Below are 17,030 nucleotides of genomic sequence, written 5' to 3' on the forward strand. Positions count from 1 at the left end.
CGTGCAGGCTGTGGAATCGGCACTGGTTCTCGTTTTTACTTCTCTGACGTTTGTTTCGGCAAGTGTGCTATGATGGCCCACACGGGGTGTTGGGCGGCCAGTAAGGCCAAGTGTGTGCCTCTTTTGGGGAGTCCTCGTTGGTTCCCGTGAAAAACTACAGGTTCGATTATGGTTTACAGACTGGCCTTCCGCCATCTATATCCATGATCGTGTTGGGTTTGTGCACTTCACATTTGACATCTTTTATTGGTATCTTCCTTTTTTATTGTTCTCACTTCACAATTATATGATGTCGGAATTGTATCGTCGCTAGTCTGAGTCCCCTCGCTACTGCACAACACATTAAGTGGATCATTTTCTTTACTTTATGACAGGTTCATATTTATAAGTTCGGTTTTCCAATACTAATTTACTTATTTATGTATTTTTACTGTTTTGATTAATTTATCTTTGTATATATATTCATATACTTTTAGAATCAAATAGTGTTACTGTACTTCATTTGCCATTTGTGTTTTGTGTGCATTCTTTAATATTTACTTGAGCTACATTTTACTATTATTTACATTTTTTTTCTTCACATGCATTTGTTGCTATTTATTCACCATGTTTTTATTTATTCATTAATTTACTAACTCATGAGATCCATTTAGTTTGGTTAATTCATTCATGTATTTTATTAATTCATGATGTTCATTAGTGTTTTTTCTAATTTGTAAGCTTTTACGCATGTTTTTATTAATCTTTTAGGGCCCTGTTTACAAATGCACACTAGCATTCTTTAACTTGCTGAATAGGCGCCCATAATATTCCTGTGGGTGCCTACACAGTTAGCACATGCTAATGAACCCTAGCACACCTTTGTAAACAGGGCCTTTAATTTGTTTTATTTGCTTATTTATATTTTAATTTATTTATATTAACATTGTATGTTTATATTATTTATGACTTTTTATTGTAATTTTTATGCTATATATTTGTTGATTTCATTTTCCATTTCTTATAAGGGATATCGACTCCTGACATAGGCAATTTTCGCCAAAACACACCTGTGTCAAGTCTTTCCTCAACAGACTTTTTGATGTGACACACAATAAAGACTGTGGGTAGTGTGATTTGGAATCCTCGTTTTGTGTTTCCTCACTCCATGTCTTTGTTGCTGTTGCATATTCGTGAGGATCGGACCTCCTTCTTCTTTTGGACTGTGAATATCTGTCAAGCCATAATCATGGAAATCAAGAGCAAACAGGCCCTTGTACCAACAGATAAGTTTTTTTAGATGACATCTCTCTGTCTTTAGGGTACATCCATCTGCTGTTGTGGCTTAGCATAACCCCAAGAATGTCTTTTACATCATCTTCACATATTCCCCAATATTTGCATGCCTCCAAACTGAGTCAGAAGAGTCACTGGATAGACAGTTCCCCAGGGTCATGGCCACTACCCTTCTCAGATGCAAGTCAGGACATAAATTAGCCCAAAGCAAAAAGCACAGAGCATCATAGCTAGAACCACAAGCTTGGCCAAGTTAAGGCCTGTGATTCTCTGGTTATTTTGTGGTAAGGGGCTTTTCCCCCTACACAGCCCAAGGCATGGGAGCATGCACTCAAACTTAAGCCACTGTGTCCTGGCCTGCCTGCATGATACTCCTCCAATGACCAAAGAATAAGTCTCTAGTTCAAGGAGCCGAGAGCTGGGAGGTGGCTGCTGACCTTTACCAAGAGCAAAGATTCAGCAGTTAAGTAGGAGGAAAGTCAAAGAGCCAAACCAGGAAACGTACAGCATCCGAGGCAATATATCTCTTGCTCCCCCCAGAAACTCTGTCAGTAGTCTCCTGTTACCTCTTCCTAACTGCTGCTGCTGCTCAGTTCTTCAGGTTTACATAGCCCAGTGGCTCTATTAGACCTACCATTACTGTGGCATATAATGGGGGAAATAATCCGTTCGATATACAGTCCATGGCGGTAAGCGGTGTCTGAGCTGCTCACAGCTGCGGGCTGAACTGACTCCAGATATTTAATGCTACCCTGCATGCATGGTCAATATTTAGACTGGTGCCTGTTTAACCTCAGTGCATAACGTTAGGGCAGCCTTTTTGCTTTCCTAACTTTGGGGGTCTTTTACTAAGGTGCACTAGCGTTTTTAGCTGACGCTAAATGCTGAGGCGCTTATAGTGCAACTTAGTAAAAGACCCCCTTTATGTGGTTCCTTAGGCAGTGAGCAGACTAAAAGTTGGCGCTAACTGGCTAATTCGGAGCTCTGCCTATGCTCCACCACTGGCCTACCTCTAACCTAACCAGTGTGTTTGATGGTTCAAGCGATGTTGTTTTTATTGTTAATATTTATTTACTAATTAATTATATATTTTTTAATAATAACATTATTAAATAATGGTAAGGACTATTATCTTCTCTTTTATATCAGTTTTATATATATTTTTTATTAATAATACTAATATATTTCTATATATTATTAAATAATAGTAAGGAATTTTATCTTCTCTTTCATGTCAGCTTTACTCATTTTGTTCCTTTCTAGATCAATTCTGTTCATGCCTTTTTGTAATACTAAATGTTGTTATATAATTACATTGTAGATTTTTATTAACACATATTAGTACCCACATATTAGTACGAACTGGAACCACAGGACTGGAACTACAGCAATAGGCAAGCAAGGAATAAGCAGGACAGAGAAGCTGGTCTTCACCTGCGCTTGACCACCGTTCCCTAGGGGTTGAGCCCCCAGGTGCAGGCGGCCAGCAGGACTTATTGGACTGAGCCTGCAAACAGACTGGACCAACAGGATTCTCACACCGGACACAGGACTCTAAACAAGCTTGACTAAAACAGGGTTCTGGACTTCTGGATTCAGGAGACTCAGACAGGGTATTGGATACAGAAACAAGCTTGAAAGGTATTAATCCGCAAACAAACCTTTTCCGGAGATGCAAAGGCGGTAGAACGAGAGGACATGAAATGAGATTGAAGGGGGGCAGACTCAAGAAAAATGTCAGGAAGTATTTTTTCATGGAGAGAGTAGTGGATGCTTGGAGTGCCCTCCCGCGGGAGGTGGTGGAAATGAAAACGGTAATGGAATTCAAACATGCGTGGGATAAACATAAAGGAATCCTGTTCAGAAGGAATGGATCCTCAGGAGCTTAGCAGAGATTGGGTGGCAGAGCCGGTGGTGGGAGGCGGGGCTGGTGGTTGGGAGGCGAGGATAGTGCTGAGCAGACTTATACGGTCTGTGCCAGAGCTGGTGGTGGGAGGCAGGACTGGTGGTTGGGAGGCGGGGATAGTGCTGGGCAGAATTATACGGTCTGTGCCAGAGCCGGTGGTGGGAGGCGGTGCTGGTGGTTGGGAGGCAGGGATAGTGCTGGGCAGACTTATACGGTCTGTGCCAGAGCCGGTGGTGGGAGGCAGGACTGGTGGTTGGGAGGCGGGGATAGTGCTGGGCAGAATTATACGGTCTGTGCCAGAGCCAGTGGTTGGGAGGTGGGGATAGTGCTGGGCAGACTTATACGGTCTGTGCCCTGAAGAGGACAGGTACAAATCAAAGTAGGGTATACACAGAGAGCAGAGCAATGGCTGAAGCTCCAGTAGCTGACAAACACAGACAGATAGCAGAGCAATGGCTGAAGCTCCAGTAGCTGACAAACTCAGACAGCGAGCAGAGCAATGGCTGAAGCTCCAGTAGCTGACAAACACAGAGAGAGCAGAACAATGGCTGAAGCTCCAGTAGCTGACAAACACAGACAGAGAGCAGAGCAATGGCGGAAGCTCCAGTAACTAACAAACACAGACAAGGAACAGAACTCTAGACAAGAGCAAACAGAAGTGCCACAGGCACACCAACTAGAAGCAAGGCAGAAATGCAAACTGCATTCAAACTAACCTCGACCTTTGGAGATGCAAAGGCCCTGAATGCAAGTACACCACTTCCTTATAAAGACTCTCACTGATGATGTCACCTACTGCAAGACAGAAGCAGGGAACACACTGACACAAAAGAGAGGCTTAGAACATACAGGAAGTGAGCACACAGGAAAGACAGATAGGAGCCTTCTTGGAAGCTGGACAGGCAGGAGCCTTCTTGGAAGCTGGACAGACAGGAGCCATCTTGGAAGCTGAACAGACAGAAGCCATCTTGGAAGCTGAACATCGGGAAATAAGGTGAGTAAAAGAGGAGTCACAACCACAGTCGTGACACTGGGTTAATGTAACATCGGTACACGCTAGGGAGATAAAGTTTCTTGATGAAATCAAGGACAGCTTCATGGAACAGCTGGAATACCCAAATTCTTGGAGTTTATTTTCCTACACTAATAATACTTACATACTCAGAAGTGAAAGAAAATAAAAGTTTATTCTGGAAACAAGTAAATAGTAGCTCAAGCAGAGGCTATTACAAGTCTGAAATACAGAAAAGATATAATTAGAGAGACCACTTTGTCTCCAAACCAGTTGTCACGTCTGTGGCCATGACCACCCTCAGACTTACCTTATTTCTGGGGGTCAGCTTCTAAGCTGGCTTTTGCCTATCCTTTCTGGAGTAGTTTTCCTTCTGTGTGCTGGCTGCTTTCAGCATGGCTCTAATTACTCCATTCTGCATCTGGGGTTGCTGTCTGAGTTAGCTCTACCTCTGTCTCCAGCCTGGCTCTGTTTGCTCCTCTGTGCTGCACCTAGGTATTCTAAGTCTCTCTATGTTCTGTGTGCGCTCTGCCTGCTCCTTGGTTTGTGCTCCTATCACCCGCTGGTGGCCAGAGCCAGTGGCTGCCATAGTTTGTCTTGCTGTTCCTACCCGTTCCAGACTTTAGCCCAGTCCGGTCCGGTTCTGCCAGGCTGCCGGACATGTCTCTCTTGTTTGTGCCTGGACAGCCTCCGTAGTTGCTTACTGATGGCTGCAGCTGCTCCTCAGGTGTTGAAGGGCTTTATTAATCACTTAGAGACTGCAGCCTTTGCCTTTGCATCATCTAAGGTCCCTGGTATGTTAGAGTGCTCTGTGCACTGCTACCTTGTCCAGTTCAGTGTGAGTTCCTAGCGTGTGACTAGTTAGCTTGGGCATAGCTTTGCTTGTTAGCTTGTGTACAGCTTTACTAGTTCTGTGTTTTGCTTAGTGTGAGTTTCTAGCTTGTGACTAGTTAACTTGGGCATAGCTTTCTTGTTAGCTTGTGTACAGCTTTACTAGTTTTCTTGTGTTTAGCTTTCTGGTTTTCCCGTGTGTGTTTCCCTTTGCTTTTGGAGCTTCAGCCCTAGTCCTGTCCACTGCCAGAACTCCTTGCTACTGGAGCTCCAGCCATAGTCTTGCTACTTGACCTGACCATTGCCTGAATCTGACTGTTCTCTGCCTGCTGCCTGACCTGACTACTGCCTGAACCCCGATACTTGCTGCCTGTAGCCTGACCCGACTACTGCCTGAACCCGGATATTCTCTGCCTGTGGCCAGACCTGACTATTGCCGGAACCCGTTCATTCCCTTCCTGTCTGCCTTGCTTTTGCCTAGGTGCCTGGGGGCACTTCTGTATATTGATTCCTGTTGTTCCTGCTTGCTAGTTCCAGTTCTGGTTTTCCTGTAAGCCCTGCCGGCTGCCCGAACCTGAGGGCTCAACCCTCGGAGAATGGTGGCTAAGCGTAGGTGAAGCCTAGGTCCAGTGTGTTCCTGTCCAGTGGGTTCCGGTCCCGTGTGTTCCAGTCCAGTGGGCTCCACTCCAGTGTGTACCAGTCCAGTGGGTTCCAGTACAGTGCACACCCGTCCGGTGCATTCCAGTCCTGTGTATTCCAGTTGCCTGCCTCAGTCCCGACTCCAGTCCAGAGGTCCAGCCCTGTTCTTCCGTGTATCCAGTTCCAGGGTGGTCTTGCCTGCTGCTGCCGCTCCTCAGCAGTGGTCCAAGGGCTCACAAACCCAGTGCTTCCAGGGAAGAAGCCTGACACCAGTTCACTGTCCTGGGAACAAAGTAGTACCACCCTGCATAGATTTCTCTAATTTCTATACAATTGATTTAGCACAAGTTAGACAATAACCCAGAAACTAAGTACCATCTTAGCACATCCCACTAATCAATCATCTACTTTCCTGTTCTAATACATCTGACTTCTATTCTATCAATTATCAGTTCATATCCTAATCCCTAAAATAGCAGTTACGCCTCCTGAGTCACAAGGTCATGTTATCTTCACCCACCATCTGGCTTCTGTGACTAAGAAATATACCCTTTTTTGTCTGTTATCTCTTTAAAAACATAAAATAGAATCAGTAACTGTTTGTAGAACGTCATGCCTTGGGTCATGACCCTTACATAAGACCCAACAGCAAAAAAGTACATGAATACACAGCTTCCTTTCACATCCTGTTTGTTCTTCTCTGCCAGATCTTAAACTTCATCCCCAGCACCAGCTGCATGCCCACCTTCCAATTTCCCATCTCATGACTGTCCAAGTTGTCACACTTTGATGGTAAACATGTTTGGACCCAGTCTGATAAGGGAAGTGTGGGAGCTATAGATATTTTAGGTTATTTCACATTGCACCCTGCAACCTGCAAGCCAGGGCTGAAAACATATTCAACCCATGAGTGGCAGGCCGGCTGGCTAACTGATGCAATTGGCTCTAAGCCTGGATATTGAATGCCGGGCTGTTTCCAAGTACCAGCATTGAATATCAAAAAAAAAAAAATTTTTCGTGGCTGGCTTAAACTTAACTGGCCAAGTTAATATTCAGCACTGGCTGGTTAAGTTTATTTATTTATTTGTTGCATTTGTATCCCACATTTTCCCACCTTTTTGCAGGCTCAGTGTGGCTTACATTATGCTGTAATGGCAATTGCCATTTCCGGAAAGAGAAATACAAAGTAGTATTACATTTAAAGATCATAGATGTTGAAATAAATTATAAAGTAAGTTAGATAAAACAGTTCATTTCAGGCGTGAGAGATAAGGGGGTAATGCATTAACGTTCATTAGTGACAAATTGATTGAAGCAAGCAGGTATAGAGAGTTCGATTTTGTCTGGTTCTGGTAGAGTTTTGATGTCAGGTCAATTATGAAGGATCATTATGGTATGTCTTTTTGAACAGGATAGTCTTTAGTAATTTCCGGAAGGCTGCCAGGTCGTGCGTTGTTTTTATGGCATTTGGTAGTGCATTCCTTAGTTGCGTGCTGATGTAGGAGAAGCTAGATGCATATATTGATTTATATTTAAGTCCTTTGCAACTAGGGTAATGGAGGTTCAAAAATGTGTGTGATGATCTTTTTGTGTTCCTGGTTGGCAAGTCTATGAGGTCTGACATATATACTGGGGCCGCGCCATGAATGATTCTATGAACCAGAGTACAGATTTTGAACGTAATTGGTTTTTTTAGTGGGAGCCAGTGTAGTTTTTCTCTTAGGGGTTTGGCGCTTTCGTATTTTGCTTTTCCAAATATGAGTCCGGCTGCAGTGTTTTGGGCAGTTTGGAGTTTCTTAATGATTTGTTCTTTGCATCCGATGTAAATGGCATTACAGTAATCCAAGTGGCTTAACACCATTGATTGTACCAGGCTGTGGAATATTTCCCTTGGGAAGAAAGGTTTTACTCTTTTGAGTTTCCACATTGCATGGAACATTTTCTTTGTTATATTTTTTGCGTGGCTTTCTAGTGTGAAATTTTGGTTAATTGTAACTCCCAGAAGTTTCAGGCTGTTCGAGACAGGAAGGGTGTAGTCTGGGGTGTTTATAGTGGTGTTTTTGATCTTGTTATATTGTGATGAAAGGATAAGTCATTTATTATTTATTTATTTATTTGTTACATTTGTATCCCACATTTTCCCACCTATTTGCAGGCTCAATGTGGCTTACATAGTACCAGAGAGGCGTTCGCGAACTCTGGTGTGAACAAATACGAAGTGATATTGTGGTTTTGCGAACTTCGGTGTGAACAAATACAAAGTGATATTGTGGTAAGATAGAGTTCGCAAGGATCAGTCAGCGGAAGAGTGGTGTTATTTCCATTACGTGCTTTACTTTTGATGTGTTGCAGAGGCCAGGCATTTAAGTTGGATCTGCGGGGTATGCCTTACTAAACAAGTTGGTCTTTAGTGATTTCTGGAAGTTTAGGTGGTAGTATGTTGTTTTTAAGGCTTTTGGTAATGCGTTCCACAGTTGTGTGCTTATGTAAGAAAAACTGGATGCGTAAGTTGATTTGTATTTGAGTCCTTTGCAGCTTGGGTAGTGCAGATTTAGTTATGTACATGTTGATTTGGATGTGTTTCTGGTTGGTATGTCAATAAGGTCTATCATGTATCCTGGGGCTTCACCATAGATTATTTTGTGAACCAAAGTACAGATTTTGAAGGCAATGCGTTCTTTGATTGGGAGCCAGTGTAGTTTTTCACGAAGGGGTTTTACGCTTTCAAATCGCGTTTTTCAAAATATAAGCCTGGCTGCCGTGTTTTGGGCGGTCTGAAGTTTCTTTAAGGTTTGTTCTTTGCATCCCGCATAGATTCCATTGCAGTAGTCTACGTGGCTTAGTACCATTGATTGAATCAGGTTACGAAATGTTTCCTTTGGGAATAATGGTTTCAAGCGTTTGAGCACATACAAAAACATGGGCTGATGAGACAAAGTCAGCCGGATTTAGTGAAGGGAAGTCTTGCTTCACCAATCTACTGCATTTTTTTGAGGGGGTGAACAAACATGTGGACAATGGGGAGCTGGTGGATATTGTGTATCTGGATTTTCAAAAGGCGTTTGACAAAGTGCCTCATGAAAGACTCCTGAGGAAACTGGAGAGTCATGTGATCGGAGGTAGGCTATTACTATGGATTAAGAACTGGTTGAAAGATAGAAAGCAAAGAGTAGGGTTGAATGGTCAGTATTCTCAGTGGAGAAGGGTAGTTAGCGGTGTCCCGCAGAGGTCTGTGCTGGGACCGCTGCTTTTTAACATATTTATAAATGACCTAGAGATGGGAGTAACTAGTGAGGTAATTAAATTCGCAGATGACACAAAGTTATTCAGGGTCGTCAAGTCACAGGAGGAGTGTGAAAGATTACAGGAGGACCTCACAAGACTGGGGGATTGGGCGTCCAAGTGGCAGATGAAGTTCAATGTTGACAAGTGCAAAGTGATGCATGTGGGTAAGAGGAACCTGAATTACAGCTATGTCATACAAGGTTCCGCGTTAGGAGTCACGGACCTAGAAAGGGATCTGGGAGTCATCGTTGATAAGACGTTAAAAACTTCTGCTCAGTGTGCTGCGGCGGCTAAGAAAGCGCACAGAATGTTGAGTATTATTAGGAAAGGGATGGAAAACAAACACGAGAATGTTATAATGCCGTTGTATCGCTCCATTGTGCAATCACACCTCAAGTATTGTGTCCAATTCTGGTCGCCGCATCTCAAAAAAGATATAAAGGAGTTAGAGAAGGGCGACGAAAATGATAAAGGGAATGGAATGACTTCCCTATAAGGAAAGGCTGAGAAGGTTAGGGCTCTTCAGCTTGGAGAAAAGGCGGCTGAGGGGTGATATGATAGAAGTCTACAAGATAATGGACAGATGTGAAGAGTTTGTTTACACTTTCAAACAACAACAAAACCAGGGGACACAAGATGAAACTAGAATATGGTAGATTTAAAACAAATAGGAGAACGTTTTTCTTTACTCAGCGTGTAGTTAGACTCTGGAACTCGTTGCCGTAGAATGTAGTGACAGCAGCTGGCCTTACGGAATTTAAAGGGGGTTTGGACAGATTCCTGAGGGAAAAGTCAATTGAACATTATTTAAAAAATTGGGGGGGGGGGGGTTGCTGGGTTCTTGAAGCTTGGATTGGCCGCTGTCAGAGACAGGATGCTGGGCTTGATGGACCCTTGGTCTTTTCCCAGTATGCAGTGCCAGTGGTCTTCCTAGGGGGGGAGGTGGTGGGTGCGGTCTGCCCCGGGTGCACGCCGCTGGGAGGGTGCCGCGCGCCTGCCTGCTCTGCCCGCTCCGCGTTCCCCCTGCCCCAGAACGGGTTACTTCCTGTTCCGGGGCAGAGGGAGCATAGCGGCCAAAGATAGGATTTTTTATGTGGTCCAATTTGGCTGCTAAACTTAGCCGGTGAAGTGCTGAAAATTCTTGGCTACCCATTTATATAGCGCGATATAGCCGGTAAGCACTAATATTTAGTGGAAATAACTGGCTATCTCGCACTGAATATTAGCACTTAGCCGGCCAGGATCCGTTCCTGGCTAGTTTAATAACACTGAATATCGGGGGAAAGTTGTATTCAAGGATTCGCATTTACATAACTTACACAATACTATAAGGTACACATGTCCCTGCTGTATTTAGGTGCTTGCAGTTATGCTAGGTCTATGGCTGGTGTAACTGTGGGTATGTAAATATTAGGTGTGGTGTTACTGGGTTACACTAGTAGTCTATAATGGAATCTGAGCGCCCAGATGCTGTTATAGAATAAATTCTCACAGTGTGACATTGAGGTACCAAAACGGAGGCATCCATTTATAGAATTGCCCCCCCCCCCACCACCATGTGGATAATGTCAATTCCCTATGTGGATAATACTGAGGCAGAATGTTGACAGAGTCAGGGCAGTCCTTGAATTTACATGGACAATACAAAATTCAATCTACTATCCAGATAACTTAGACTATAAAAAGCTGACAGCAAAATTTAGCTGACACATGTTGTAGACTTCTACAGCTTATGCGCACGATTGGCACCAGTAATTGAATGTTTTGCGTGTAAGTGCTAAGTGTTATTCTGTAGCTAGTGTGCATAAGTTGCTTAGTGTACAACTGCAGGAGGAGCATACATGTGGGCAGAGTATGGCTGTGTCATAGACATTATATATATTACTGGGGATAAATCTTTAAACTAGATGAACAGATCTCAAAGCTATATCACAAAAAACGTTCTTCCTTTAAAATATTTCATTTCTTTTATTACAATACATATATCATATAAAACAACTTATACTATGCAAGTTCCGGAACTTATCCAGTCACACCTTTCACTTCATCACCCACTCACATAAACCTTATGTGGAAACATTTCTATATATCCACAAACTGTGTACATTCTCCCCACTTATTTTACACATTGATGTTATTTCCTCAATTTCAAATCTTCCACTTGTGTCTTAGTTATTGTCCTTAAAGATTCAAATTATAGTCCTTATAAATCATGAAGATCTTCTGAATCACATCAAACGGGAGCACAATGTTACAACAAAATCTCTCCAGCACTCTTCTCGGAGTATTGTTATTTCCTCAGAGTGAATCAGTGTGGTGTGTCAAGGGCTTCCTGGAATTTACATACTGTTTCCAGTCTTTAAGCACCTTCTCTTCACACCTTCTCTCTTTTGTTCCTTGATGGGAGACCGCATTTCGAACACCCCTTCTTCAGGAGGAACATTTCCCTTAGGAATCACCAGTCCAGCATAGGACCCTCTGTGAGCGTCTCAGCAACTTAAATGACTAAAGCAGGGAATCACACTGCTTCCTTATATCAAATTTCACTGAATCGTTTTCACCTAAGGGACAAAACCTATCATGTCCATTCTACCTCCAGGTTCAGTGAAAGGTGTGACTGGATGAGTTCCGGAACTTGCATAGTATAAGTTGTTTTATATGATGTATGTATTGTAATAAAAGAAATGAAATATTTTAAAGGAAGAACGTTTTTTGTGATGTGTCATAGACATGTCACCAAGTGACATGCACAACTTATTGAATATTATCAGTTTTGCACAGTGCATTGCATACTTAGGCACACCAGCCATTGAAGTGACCTAAGTTGGCACACCTTACGTTTTGGCACACCAAAGGGCTTTGCACTAGTGTTCTACAATGGATTAGGCTTGCCAAGAATCCATTATAGAACTGGCTCAAACCACGCCCATAATGGCACCTACATCTTGGCACTAATTTATAGAAGTTTCCCATAGATATTTGTAAAATTCATTTTCCTAAATTTAGAATGATTCATTTGGTTTGTACTCAGGTCTGTGATTTTATTGCTTAATGGCTACGTGTGGGTACCTCTCTATTTTTTTTATATTGTGTTGTTTTGTTTATGTATACATTTTTAGAATGCATATGTTGTGATTTACCTTGGGCAACCATGGATAAGGCATGAACAAAATGTAGCCAAATAAATTACATCCTTTGAACCTCTTTGGCATAAGTCTTAGGAAGAGCAGTAGCAGTGAATTTGAGGGATTGAGACTGTGTTTATGAGTGAAGTTTATTACTGTCATGGTAAATGCAAAACAAACTACTCTAAACTGGCCATTAAGTTGAGACTAGCTTCCTTAGTATAAGGGTAGACTTGTTTATTTTTTTGGATTTGGCCAATGCCATTTCAGTAATAGCAGCCTCAAGGTGTGTTACATTTAAGTATGGTATGAAGTTTCTGTGTTCGTTTCCTCTCCTTTTTATTTCTGCCTTCAACCCTTCCTGCCCCCCCCTAACAGCTTTGTACATTTTGAGAGAAATTCCAAATTTCTATTTATTTCCTTTCAGATGTCATGGCAGCCTCAATATCGGAGTTCAAAATTCCGCCATGTTTTTGGCAAGGCTGCTAATAAGGAGAACTGCTATGACTGCGTGCCTATCACAAAAAATGTGCATGATAACCACTTCTGCGCTGTGAACCAACACTTCATTGCTGTAGTGATGGAATGTGCTGGGGGTGGAGCTTTCCTAGTTATACCAGTACAGCAGGTGAGCAAGAGACCAATCTCAGAAACTCTAATGCTGAGAGGGTTCTAAACTCCATCAGTTTTCAGTGGTGGGCGGCAGGTGGTTAAAAAATGGTTGGAATGAAAAAATACAGAGACATTTTTCTTTAGCATTCAGTGCTTTAAATACTGTATGACATATGGAAAATAGGCTATATGGCTTACATGCAGGCCTCACATAGTGCAGTCCATGTTTCTGTTCTGTTATAGAGTGCACCTACCATGAAAGCACACATGCTGGTTTTTAAACAAATGTAAGAGATAAAGATGAATGTGTTATGCCCCTGGATCAGTGGTTCTCAACCAGAGTGTCCCCCAAATTTTGACAGACAATAAACCCATTTTTTCCTTAACCATGTGTGCCTCCAGGCTGGGTAGAGCACAAAAGGACACTTGAAATTCCTATACGTATTTGTGCTTTCCACAATACTAGTGATCACTGTTGCTATCAGTTTGAGCTGGAAATATTGTGGGCCTGCTTCCCTCCTCTCCATTGGCAGTTCAACACCATTGCACTTCAGTGCCATTTTTAGGATTAAATTATCCCCAGGTGGAAAAATTATGATGGACTATTATAGCACCATCTCTCTCAAGTGTGGGGGGTGGGGGGTGGGGGACAACCAGTAATCAGTAGCAGTGTTCATTCTAAGTTGAGTAGGAGTCATCCAACTGTAGTTCTTCCAGTAGAGGGTGATGTTTCATTATCATGTTTTCAATCAGTAGAGACAGGCAGGTTCCCTGGAGTTCCTGCAGAGCTTGCCTAGGCTGCCCCTTGCTATTGAAAATGAAACAGTGAAACAGCATCCCCTACTGGCAAGACTGCCGTTCAGCTTAGAGGAAACAGTGATCCATAGAAGAAATATAAAGGCAAAAATTAAGTGGAAACCTCAAGAACTTCTGCATGTAAAGTAAAATTAGAGAAATAGAAATTGAAATGTAAGATGTCAGAGATGTATGTTTCCCAAATCTGATATATTCCAATTAATACATTCAGAATACAATACTTTTGTTTACCTTTGTTGTCTGAGCATTTTATTTTTCCATTCACTTTGGTCCCAGTTTCTCTTTTTTGCTTCTCTCTGTTTTTCCTCTCTCTCCAGGGTCTCCTGTCCATTTTACATTTCTTCTCTCACCATGCCCACCCCCACCATCCGTCTTTCCTGTGTATTCCTAGCCGTCTTGTCCAGCATCTACCCTCAGTGCCCATATCCCTATCCTTGCCCCATGTTCAGCATCTGCCCTCTGTGTTCACCCCCCCCCCCCCGCCATGTTCAGCATCTCCTCTCTGTGTCCTTATCCCTCACTCTGTGTCTAGCATCTGCTGTTTATGTGGTCCTATCTGCCCAGGTAGCTATCTGGGCACTGACACTGAATATTTCCAGCACCCAGATAAGAGCTGTACCCACCTAGCTCCACTCCAGGCCACTCCCAACACTACCTGGTTAGCATGGGGGCAGTCAGTGGTGATATTCAGCAGCACTACCCGGTTAAACGCTGCTTAATATCAGCGGAGAGCCAAGCACAAGCAATTTAACCAGGCAGGAGGCTCTCCTGTCTGGTTAAATCACTTTGAATATTGACCCTGTACTGTTCTGGTGACACACGTAACCAGAAAAATTGCATTACCAATTACAACACTAGTCAGAATTGTTTTATACAGTATTAGTAACCCCAAATCTGATTTAATCATAGTTAGCCTCCTCAAATGTCCAGCATTTGCCATCAGTGTCCTTTTCCCTCCCCATGTCTAGCATCACCCCTCTTATTTTTTTTTTATTTTTATTTTTGTTACATTTTGTACCCCGCGCTTTCCCACTCATGGCAGGCTCAATGCGGCAGGCAATGGAGGGTTAAGTGACTTGCCCAGCATCACAAGGAGCTGCCTGTGCTGGGAATTGAACTCAGTTCCTCAGTTCTCCAGGACCAAAGTCCACCACCCTAACCACTAGGCCACTCCTCCACTCCACTCTGTGTCCTTGTCCCTATGCTCCTTCCATGTCTGTTATTTCGTCTTTGTTTCCCTGGCCCTCTTCATATCCAGCTTCCCCATCTCTCAATTCCTCTCACAACCCCCACCTCCAAACCAACAACTCTCCCTCTCTCTCCCCTGCCACCCCTACCCCCTACCCTTGGGCCAGCCAGCATCTTTCCTCGTTGCAGTCTGGCATCTCCCCCCCCCCCCACTGTAGGTCTGTCATCTCTCCCTTCCCTACCACCAATGGTCTGACATCTCTCCCTCCTCCCCACTTCTGTTATCTCTCCCTCTACTCCCATTACGGTCAAGCAGGAGGAAGCCCTCTTCCTCCTGCCCCTTGTGGTGGTTATCCAAAATGGCTGCTGCAAACTCTCACAGCAGCTCGCAGTACTTCATGTAACACTACGAGCTGCCGCAAGAGGTCATGTCAGCAATTTTGACAGGCAGCTGCAAGAGCAGAAGCAAGGGGGTTGTGCTCCTTCCCCCAATGACCTCCATTGGACCACCGGAGAGACAGAAAGCCCGGGGGACTATCTGAATGGCTGGGGGCAGGGAGGTGTTCTGGGGAGTAGGGGGGGACTTCTTGCTGTCCGCAAGCTGGGGGGAGGAAAGAAGAGCGCTTGTTGGGGGACAGGAAGGGGCTTGTGGGGGGGGGGGGGGGGGGCTCATATTTAAAAAAAAACATTATGCAATTGCCAGCCAAGTATTTAGTGCTGGCATCTGCATGCTCACAGCCTAATTTAGGATAGTATTTGAGCTGTCCTAAATCAGGTCACTGAGCGATTCATGGGTCGGCATTTAATATTACTGGCACCCGCATAACCCCGGGATTCTCCCTAATGCTGCTCCCCATACCACCCCTGACCTGCCCCTTTTTTGTGGGGATGGTCAGAGGTGATATTCAGCGGCGCTTTAATGTCCCGGAGTATCGGGAGGTAGGCAGCAACAGGCGATTAAAGTGGGCAGGAGCCTCTCCTGCCCACTTAAATCGCTTTGCATATCAGCCCAGTAGTGATCATGGACTGTGATTATGACAACAGGTTCAAATTTTTTTTATCATAGAAGCAGGAGAGGAGGTCAAGAGGGGAAGTTGTGATTTTTTATAGTCTTCAGTTTTTGTGCAATTACTGAGGGTGTAGAGAGATTGAAAGAAGACAGAGAACTGGATAGGGAGAAATTGGATGAGGAGGTGGACTGAAACAAAGAAAGGGGTTGACTTGCAGGAACTGGTAATGATGTTAGAGGAGATACTTTATCAGAAAAGAAAGATGCTCCCTTATGAACAATGGTTAACCTCTCGGACACCCCAGATCGATGTGTCACATGGACAAGTCTAAAGAGAATTGGTCACAAAACTTCCTAAGAGGAGGGACTACAATAGGGGAGGGAGGGTATTAGATGGAAACATGTTAGTTGAAAGAGGAACTCTAATTTCTGTACAAAGATAAAATGTGAATACTGTTATGTTTCTAATGGAAAATAATAAAACAAATTTGGAAAAAAAAAAAAAAAAGAAAAGAAAGATGCTAAATCTGATTTAATCATAGTAGCATGCAAATCTCTCTCATGAATACTCATTGTGGGTATTCTGAAAACCTGACTGGCTGGTGTGCATACAGGATCAGGTTTGGGAACCACTGATATACATTTTAGCTGAATGAGGTGTTTTAGTAATTTGGGTGGAATAGTATTTGCTTTTGTGATGGATGTTTTTATAAGCGAATGCAATTGATTTATATCTCCATAAGCTAGAAGGCGATTGACGTTTGTGCCATTGCGTTTCTGAATGGCATAACTATTGTTTAAGAAGTAGAAGAGCAGGGTTGAACCACAGATCTTTGTGGCTTCTGATGGCATTGAGGGATCTTTTGGTTTGGGAGGAGACATTGTTATAAAGTGAGCTCATTTCAGAGTTCTATGTGGTAATCTGTGTCTCCAGAGACAGCGGCTGGTACTAAGGGAAGTTGTTCAGAAAATTTCTGAAGTGTTATGTAAGTCACAAATAAAGTGAGATTGGGATTCTAGGGGCTTAGGACAGGAATAGTAAAGGTAACTGAGAAGTGATCAGCACTGTTCCCGCTAAGCTGAACAGGAGTCCTCCACCTATAGTCTAGCCATTGTGTGTGTGTGTGTGTGTGGGGGGGGGGGGGTGCTATTTCACTATCACATTTTCAATAATGAGGGACAGGCAAGCTCTGCAGGACTCCAGGGAACCTGCCTGTCCATAGTGACTGAAAATACAATGCAGCAATGCACTTTGAGAACAGTGGTGATTGGTCCAAGGGTGGGGGACCAGAAGAGAAATCTTAATATGGCCAGAAAGAGAGATTGAATAAT

At 43.4% G+C, this 17,030-nt stretch overlaps 1 protein-coding gene across 2 annotated transcripts in view; it reads left to right on the top strand.

Annotated features, from left to right (window-relative positions):
• Positions 1-17,030, top strand: part of CORO2A (coronin 2A) — a 467,084-nt gene that overhangs the window by 28,628 nt on the left and 421,426 nt on the right. For both annotated transcript variants that reach the window (XM_030194343.1, XM_030194344.1), the window contains exon 2: positions 12,501-12,701. In XM_030194343.1, the coding sequence (XP_030050203.1) occupies positions 12,501-12,701 (201 nt within the window). The remainder of the gene's footprint in view (positions 1-12,500; positions 12,702-17,030) is intronic.

Source organism: Microcaecilia unicolor, chromosome 2 (genome assembly GCF_901765095.1).
Source record: "Microcaecilia unicolor chromosome 2, aMicUni1.1, whole genome shotgun sequence".
Lineage (NCBI taxonomy): Eukaryota > Metazoa > Chordata > Amphibia > Gymnophiona > Siphonopidae > Microcaecilia > Microcaecilia unicolor.